General features: G+C 36.7%; 2 protein-coding genes across 2 annotated transcripts in view; both read right to left on the bottom strand.

The window, feature by feature from the left end:
- Nucleotides 1-687: 687 nt before the first annotated feature.
- On the bottom strand, nt 688-1,440 carry LOC130828678 (protein FAR1-RELATED SEQUENCE 5-like). The gene has a single exon (XM_057694641.1). The coding sequence runs from the start codon at nt 1,438-1,440 to the stop codon at nt 688-690; it is 753 nt and encodes a 250-aa protein (XP_057550624.1).
- A 4,254-nt stretch (nt 1,441-5,694) lies between these two features.
- Nucleotides 5,695-9,549, bottom strand: part of LOC130828677 (uncharacterized) — a 12,293-nt gene continuing 8,438 nt past the window's right edge. Inside the window, exons 2-4 of the mRNA XM_057694639.1 lie at nt 6,104-7,665; nt 5,982-6,016; nt 5,695-5,900 (exon numbers count right to left, since the gene is read on the bottom strand). Of these exons, the coding sequence (XP_057550622.1) occupies nt 5,695-5,900; nt 5,982-6,016; nt 6,104-7,665 (1,803 nt within the window). The remainder of the gene's footprint in view (nt 5,901-5,981; nt 6,017-6,103; nt 7,666-9,549) is intronic.

Here is a 9,549-nt window from a genome sequence, read left to right as displayed (position 1 = left end):
CCGTTTTTGGCACTTTCGAGCGTAAAGTAGCTCAAACTTGGTTTGTTTTGCACGAAACTTGGCACACAACACTATTTGGTATATATTATTTTGTTGAAGTGGTTAGAATTGAAAATCATATTCATCTGCTAGAATTTACGTGTTAAGTTGCGATTTTAAGCGTTTTTAACCGTTTATGGCACTTTCGCGCGTAAAGTAGCTCAAACTTGGTTTGTTTTGCATGAAATTTGGCATACAACACTATTTGGTATATATTATTGTGTATAAGTAGTTAGAATTTAAAATCGTAGTCATATGCTAGAAATTACGTGTTAAGTTGCGATTTTATGTGTTTTTAACATTTTTTGACATTTTTGCGCATAAAGTAGCTCAAACTTGGTATTGATGCGAAACCGGGGCTGATTAAGGCCTTGGTTATGCAAGGATTAATGTTGTGCAGAAGCTTTGATTAATGACACAAACAAAAATAATTCCCCACTTATTTGCTGCGGTTTTTCCTCTGACCGCAGCAAATACTCCTCCTTATTTCCTGCGGTTTTGTTTTGACCGCAGCAAATAATGCCCTTATTTGCTGCGGTTTTTAACCGCAGCATTTAAAGTAGGACATTTGCTGCTATCACTATTGTTGGGGGCCAAAACCGCAGCAAAAAAATGGCTGAAAAACCGCAGCAAACGAGGTTTTTTTCACTAGTGACTCCCTTCAGCTAAACCAACACAATGGAATATTTTCGACCAAACTTCCCCCAACAACTTTCCAGTGTTGTCCAAATTTTTATGGTCTTCAATCAAATTGCCATGCATATCAAAAATAAGCTTCGTCATAGCTAGTTTTGTCCAACGATCCAAGATATATTGCTTTGGGATTTGTGTTATTTTCCTTGCACTCATAACACAAATCGCATGACAACATAATAGGCATATACGTTTGAACAAGTTACATCCACAATCTAGTTGAAGCTCATCAATTGAACTTCCTGCAATAAATGTGACTTTGTACATCTTTTCTAATACCGAGTCCAAAACAGTTATAGTTTCAACACTTTCACTTTTTTCAATACTTTGAATATAAGTCTTGAAACTAGACTTATAAACTTCATATTGAAATAGTAAAAATATTGTTCTTGTATAGACTTCACTAGCATGCTTTTCAATTGGCAATGGAGTTTTTAATTGGGGTACCGTATGAAGTGATGATACATTTAGCTTTTCTTGGTTATATCTTTGGGCATCCATTTCACTTTCATAGCTCATGTAAAATTCAACAAACGTCATGTGTGGGTTTGAAAAATTGTTAAAAAAATTGTTAATGCTCTCTGATCTAGATGTAATTCTCAAAATCCTTCCCAATGTGATATCCCTAAAATATGCCGGTATCCATTGGTCTCGTATACTAAACAAGTTACGAAACCATTTATCCTCAAGAAGATTACACTTTATCATGATTGCCTCCCATTTCTCCTCAAACTCACTTTCTTCTTGTTCAACATTTCACACACAAATATTTAATTCTTTCAAAAAAAAACTCATCTTTGTTCAATTCAGGTCCTACTTTTTCTGTGACTTTGCTAATTATGTGCCACATACAAAGTTTATGTATTGTATTTGGCAAAACATTCTTAATTGCAATTTTCATTGCAGGGTCTTGATCAGTTATGAAATAAATAGGCATACAATTCACAATAAAGTATGAAAAAGTCCTAAACAACCACTTACATGACTCGGTATCCTCTTTAGCCAACAAACCAACACCAAATGTAATGCAAGACCTAGGCATGGCCACGGTCCGGGTTGGTCCTGTTCCGTTCCGGTTCCATCCGGTTCCGGTTCCATTTGGAACCTGTCGCGAATGGTTCCGGTTCCGGGCGGTTCCAAACGGTTCCTTGGCGGTTCATGAGGCGGTTCCGGCGGTTCCAACTCACGGGACGGGCGGGTCGAACCATCAGTTCCATTTTTATTTTTTCTTTAAATATTTATATAATAAAAAAATACTATAATATTGCGGACGTACCTTTGATGATTACTTGATTATTAGCGAAATTCATTGCATGTCAAGTTGTCATCGTTATTGAAATATTTACTAAAAAGAATGAAAAAAATAAATTAATAACAAACGAATCAATGATAATGTCGATAAAGATGATTAATAAAAAAAAGGGAGAAAATGGACTTGAACCTAGTACCCAAAGGAATACTAAGCTGCCTACGTATCCCGAAGGAATCAAAGCCCACGTAGTTCTTTGTCATACCTTTTATTTATAGTTGTTGAATGTTGATTTATCGTTGTCGGATTGATCCTATTCGTCTTCGTCATCATCATGTGGTTGGTTAGATGCTTCCGCTGACTCTCCTCCTGACGATGATGTAGATGTATCCATCATCATCCATGGATCATCATCGTCGTCTTGATCATCATCATTCCTTAGTCCTTGTGTTCGAATCTCCGCTTGATCCCAATCTTTCTTGCAAACACATATTTGAATACTCTGTGGAGCAAGACGAGATCTCTTTTCGTCCAAAACTCTTCTACCTGCACTAAAAGCAGACTCCGACGCAATTGTTGACGCGGCAATTGCAAGGATATCCTTTGCAATTCTCGATAAAATGGGAAATTTTACAGATTTTTCTTTCCACCACTCTAAAATATTATAGCTACCTTGGTCTATTTCAATGTGGTGTTTAAGATAACTATCTAGTTCTAAATATGAGGTCGAGGAAGAAGATGATCCTACAAAACTATCATCTTGACTCATTATATTAGCTATTACCGAATTATAGTAAGAGGGACGTGCCGAAACGCTAGCACGCCTAGACGTATCGCGTTTTGGGTTATACACACTAGCGTAATAATCATAGAGTTCTGCTAAATATTTTTTACATGTTCCTACATAATTATGTACATCAGTAGGCGGGCGATCTAACGATTGGTAGTAAAATCCTATAACTTTAGTAAGGACCTCAGTTTTAAAACATGGGTCCAAAATGGTTGCGATTCCATAAATATAAGGAAATTCGGTAAAATATGCCTTCCATTTTTCCATCATATATGCAAGAATCGGCTTCAAATATGGGTTAGTATCATCATGCGTATATTTAAGGAGATGATAAAAAATAGTAACACACTCACTTATTACTAAGTGAACGTTCGGTTCATAAACATATGAAAAAATCTTAGTCGCGTGGTCATATGCTTCTAATATGTTATGTACACCTATAGCTAATTCCCAAGTGTCATCAGCTATGTAACTATCTGTACACTCACTATATAGTTGTGTTATAACTGGACGATAAGCAATCGCCTTTCTTAATAAATCGTTGGTTGAGCCCCAACGTGTAGGAGTATCTAATGACCAATACACTTTTTTAAGTTGATATTGGTCACATAATTGTTTGTATCGTCTCTTTATCTTTCCAATCCTAAGCCATTTCACTATATCCCTAATTGGTTCTAATAAATCGCTTAATTGTTTTATGCCAGCTTGGCAAGATAAGTTAACTATATGCGCACAACAACGTATGTGTAATAAGCTACCCCCAAGGATAAAACTAAATGCAGGTTCGTTATACAAAAGTTCTAGACATTTAATGTTCGCGGTTGCATTATCAGTTGAACAACAAAATATCTTATCTAATACGTTCCATTCTCTACATATCTCTACTAATCTATATTTTATGTTTTCACCGGTATGTCTTTCTGGCATTGTCTCAAAAGCAATTATTCTTTTTTGAATAATCCAATTTTGATCTATCCAATGTGCTGTTACACACATATAAGATTCTAAATGTGGGGAGCAGACCAAATGTCAGTTGTTATGCTAACCCTACCATTAAAAGATTTAAACATTTCAACTAATTCATAGCGCATTGATTCATATAATTTAATTGTGCGTCTTTTAAGAGTGCTCCTAGGGATTGCTCTATGTTGTGGTTGCATAGTTTTTCTAGCGTAACGCTCGTATGCCCTACTTTCACCGTGGTTAAAAGGCAATTCATCACAAATTACATACCTAGAAAATTCATCAATCATATCATTACGATTATATCTAAAAGGCATACCTGTGCTGGGAATGTCCCACTGTGTCTGTCGGCTTCTAGTTCCACTTGTGGTCCCGCTGCCGCTTGCTGCATGAGTTTCTTTTGTGATTCCATGCTTCTTTGCCAAATGTTTGTTAAAAGATCCCGTACCACCACCTAACACGTATTCACAAAATACAATAAATAAATTTTTATAAAATATGAATATATAATGTATGTATAAAAAACTTAAAAAGTATTTACCTCTGGCGAAACTGTATGAAACTAAGGGCTTTACTGCTTGACTTTCACAAATTTGACAAGTGCATAAGAAAATATCTGGATTCTCGGTTGGTTCTTTTGTGAAATACGACTACACATGTGAAACAACTCTACCACTAGGAGGTGGCATTGCCGGAAAAGGTTGTCTTACTGGTTCATCTTCATCTAAATAAATAATTTAAAATTATAAAACTATAATTAAATAAATAAATAATTTAAAATTTAGTTAATTTGAAGAATAAAATTATAAAACTAACCGATAGTTTGGAAATTGACTCGTTTACCATGAGCTTGTCGTTGTTGTTGTTGTTCTTCATGTGATCTTGTTGATGACTGTCGAGATATATGTATCCCAATAGGGGTCGTTGGTTCCTCTTCTTGTTGTTCTTCTTCATCAATTTGTATTTCTGTTTCCACTTCTTCTGCATAATTATGTAATTCTGGGTCGTACCCTTCTGGATAATTTGGTTCATAATTATAATTACTAATGGAAGGTGTTGTTGATACCGACGGAGTAGAAGTGGCCTTTCTTTTGGAGGAGCTGGAACCTCCCAATGGTTTTGCCACTTTAGTAACTTTTTTTGAGGCTTTTTTCAAAAATGAAGACATGATTGATAATATTGAAATAATAATAGAATTAAGAAATAAATAAATAATTAATAGACTAATTATGTAATTAACTAAATTAAGAAATAATTAAAAGACTAATTATGTAATTAAGAGAATAATTGCGTAATTAAAGAATTAAGTAGAGAGAGTAAGTAGAGAGAGTAGGAGAAGAGATGAGTTGTGAATGAAAATGATTGAATGTGATGAGTATTTATCTAGGTTGCACTAAAACGGACACGGACACGGACACGGACACGGACACGACACGGGTACGGGAAAACGCCAACTTAAAAATGGTGGACACGGGGACACGAAAATGGTAATATAATAAATATATCAAATTAAAGATAATTTTACAATCTTTCATTTGATATTTGTAAAAAAAACACTTTAAAAATATAAAACTCACATAAAATTCAAATAAGTACCAAATAAACAACAAGAGTACTTAAAAATAGTCATACAAACCAAATCAAAGAAAACCAAATAAATAGGTAAATTTAAGTTTGATCATCACACATCATCCATATGACATCCATCATCATCCTCCGCTACAAAATTAGTTTCCAACTCGGGCTCATCAAGAGAAAGATCCTTCATGCCAAGACAAATAGAATCTTCTAGATTTCCAAAGTCATCTCCTCCAACATCCCACAACCTTGTTCTTCCCTTGTTATAAGCCTCACCTCTCCTTGAAAGCAAACGAAGATTGTTATGAATGTACACCAAATCTTGAGCACGTTTTGGTGCAAGTTTGTTTCTAGTACATGAATGAATGAATTTATATGTGCTCTAATTCCTCTCACAACAAGAGGAAGATGATGGTTGTCCTAACAACTTGAATGCTAATGCTTGAAGCATCGGAACTTGTGAACCATAAGTTGCCCACCAATGCTTTGGAGCCATCAAGTACATATCATTCAAGCATTCCGGTTCGGTAAATACACCACCATCTCTTGCCGAGAAAATAGCATACTCCATATTAACCTTTCTTCTATCTTCCAAGTCTTAAAACAATCTTCTGAAGCAATTGAATCTTTGTGTGGAAATTTCATTGTCAACATGTGGAGCAACTCTACCGGGGACCTCTTTAAGCCACACGTCACTATAATACCTTTTAAATACATAAAAAAGAAGAAAATTTAGTTAATGCATAATCTAATGCTTTAAACATTTAAACATACAATATGATCTCCTTTACCTTGGATTCAAAGAATGTGCCAAACAATGAAGTGGAGTGTTGCTTTTCTTCCAACGGCTAAGAAGTATTGTTTCGACCACACTAAAGAAAGAAGAATACTCATGCCTTTGTTTATGCTCATGGTTATATATGATCTCCTTCACCTTTGAAATCATTGAATCCCATTTTTCATATACTAGATGAAGTGATGCTTTGTCGGTATCACATGCTCTTATCATGTCATAAATGGGACGAGTAAAATCAAGGATGTAATCGTCATTTAGAATCTTTTCCCTCACAAGTGTAGCTTGTCCACGATGATCATCACGATATGTGGACCAAGCCTCACTAACAACCATGGATTGAAGAGTTGGTTTAAGAAGTTTCATCCTCTTTAACATGACAACTACCGAAGCGAAGCGAGTATCACCGACAGAAAGAAGCTTTAATGGAGAGAACTTATTAAATATAGCTAACCTCATTGAATGGTTCATTATGTAGTTTTTGACAAATAAAGCATCTCCATGAACTTCGGTTATCCAATGACACTCATCATAAACCTCCTCATTGTTTGAAACATTTTTAGCATTACAAATGTTTTTAAGAGCAAGGTTAAGAGTGTGAACAATGCATGGTGTCCAAAATATATGTGGATATCTACCCTCTATAAGTTCTCCAGCGGCCTTGCAATTGCTTGGATTATCAGTGAGAATTTGTACAACAAATTTGTCATCTCCAACTTCTTCAATGGCATCATTCAACAAACTAGCAATAAAGTCTTTATCCTTTACCTCTCTTGAGCAATCAACGGCCTTTAAGAACAGAGGACCAACTTCACAAGCCACCATGAGGTTAATTAAAGGTCTCCTTTGTGGATCACTCCACCCATCACTCACTATACTTACCCCTTTTTCCCTCCAAGTAGCCTTTGTTGGTTCTAAAAGCCTTTCAACATTTTCTTTCTCTCTATCTAACAAAGTGGTTCTCATTTTATTGTAACCAGGAGGCTTGTAACCAGGAATATTATTTGTGGCAGCATAGTTGTATGAACTAACATAGTAAGGGTTTCGACAAAGGTTGAAAGGCAATCCTCCAGTAAAAAACATCCTTGCTATCTCAGCATCTAAGTTGTTTCGAGCTTGTATATCAAAAGCTTTGGTGATTGGGTTGTCAGATTTTCTTTTCTTGGCATATGAAGTTGGTGAAAGAGAAGTTTCAGAAGACAAAGATTGACTAGGAAGTGGTGGTCTTTTTGGTTGTCTAGATTCTTTATATTGCTCAACTTGTCTTTCTAAGTTTCTCATTTGTATTCTATCCTCATTTGTTACATTAGGACATTGACTAATTCCACCTTTTGCAACACCCATCAAATGTGCTCTAACTCTAGTATATGAACCACTCTTTATTTGTTTGCAAAAGTTGCATTGCCAAGTATAATTACCCCCACCTCCACTCATTTTGTCCCCTTTAACAACATATTTCCACAAAGGATAAGAACCGAAATCACCCTCTTCTTTTGTAGCATCACCACTAACATTGCATGAATCAGAGCCACTAGCCCCACTACTAGACATGATTGAACTCTTCAAATATAAACAACCACAATTAAAGATTTAAAAATCAAGATTAACAAATAACATTAACAAACACATTAAAAAAAATGCTAAAAATGAAGATGGATATGAACAAACAGTTGCTATGCATTTTGAGCTCCATAATCAGCAAGACAGCAAGTATTAAATTCCAGATGCATATGATCAAAACCATAATATTGAATACAGTCCTAAATTCCAGCTTTCATGAGTGATAGAACAAAGCAAACCACGTGATGGTACCAATTGCTAAAGCAACTTTCTTCAACAATTTCAAAGCTAATTGAAATCCAAATCCAAATACAAAATCTCTAATTTTCATGCTTTCAAATAAATGAACAACCTTTCTACAAACAAAATTCAAATGAGAAGAACAAATAAAACTTCTCCAATGAAAATTCATATTTAGTTTTATGTGAACACACTTAAAAATAGTAATTAGCTAATATAATTGTAAATATTTGGGAAAAAATAATAGTTATGAAAAGAAGCAGCCTTGAAATAGCATTTAAGAAGGTATGGGCTACTTGCTCTTCCCACTAGCCAATTAGCCATATAGGCATATATGCTGCAGTGCAGCAGCCAACAATGGCAGCAAACCTCAAAAACAATTAGATTAACACTTAGATTAAAGATTAGAACAAGATTAAGATTAGGATTTAGGATAAAGAGTGAAAATACCTTAAACAAAATCAAAAATTTCGATTTTTTGGGATGCTTTGATTGGATTCGAATAACCCACAGCCCACAGGGAAGCAGCAGCCACCAGTTGCAGCACCGACCGAGTTCGAGTTCGAGTAGTTGCAGCGGTGGCGGTGGCGTGATGGAGGTGGAGGAAGAGGTGAGTTCGAGTTTTTAGGGTTAGAGGAGGAGTGAGAGGCTGAGAGCAAGAGAGGGAATTGAGAGGGAAATGAAAATATGGAATTCGATTGTTCGCTTACTGTGATAGTGTCTACTGATTTTGTTTTCAATTGTTTTTTTTTAAAATAAAAACAACACAAGTGTCCTTGCCGTGTCCCTTGCCGTGTCCGTCGCGTGTCCTTGCCGTGTCCACGTGTCCGAAAAAATATTAAAATATTGGACACTTCATTTGGCGTGTCGGACACGGATTTTCGCGTGTCCGTCGCGTGTCCGTGTCCGACACGTGTCCGACACGGGACACGCCAGTTAGGTGCCGTGTCCGTGTTTCCTAGGTATTTATAGGGGAAAATGCAACGGCTACATAACGACTAGTTTTCGCGGTTCCGGTTCCATGGAACCGTTGAGCCGGTTCACCCGAACCGGTCCCGATTCCGGTTCCACGGAACCGTTGGACCAGTTCAACCGGACCGGTTCCGGTTCCATGGAACCGTTGGACCGGTTCACCCGGACCGGTTCCGGTTCCAAACCGCGGTTTTTTAGCTCCGGTTCATGAAGTATTTTTCCGGCGGTTTCACGGTTCCGCGGTTCGGGGCGGTTCGGAACCTGTCGCAAACGGTTCCGGTTCCGAATCCGGTTCCAAGCGGTTCGGGACCGGTTCGGTTCCGGGTAACCTGCCCCGTGGCCATGCCTAGCAAGACCTATGATGATCTACACCGGTAAAAGGACCTAAAACTTAAGAGATTGAGGGACCTCTCAAAAACTGTTTTCTGGGATAGTTTTTAGGTCGAGTAATAAAACAATAACGTATGTGCGGAAAATAAACTTAACGAATAACACACGATATGTTAACGAGGTTCGGTTCTAAACATGTTACTCCCCGGCTATGGGTTCTCTTTCAACCCGTAGGATTTCAATGCCTTTTATTAATCTGACTTTAAGACAAAATAAAAGATCTCACTATATTCTCTTACCACGTTCTTCCCCTTGAAGAAATTTCTTACAAGTCCCTTTAAT

This window comes from Amaranthus tricolor, chromosome 12, assembly GCF_026212465.1.
Source record: "Amaranthus tricolor cultivar Red isolate AtriRed21 chromosome 12, ASM2621246v1, whole genome shotgun sequence".
In the NCBI taxonomy this organism is placed as follows: Eukaryota; Viridiplantae; Streptophyta; class Magnoliopsida; order Caryophyllales; family Amaranthaceae; genus Amaranthus; species Amaranthus tricolor.
This window is presented reverse-complemented; position numbering and strand designations above follow the sequence as displayed.

Excerpts from the sequence above, each read along its gene's own strand:
- LOC130828678 (XM_057694641.1), bottom strand. The coding sequence starts at position 1,440 with ATGATAAAGTGTAATCTTCTTGAGGATAAATGGTTTCGTAACTTGTTT.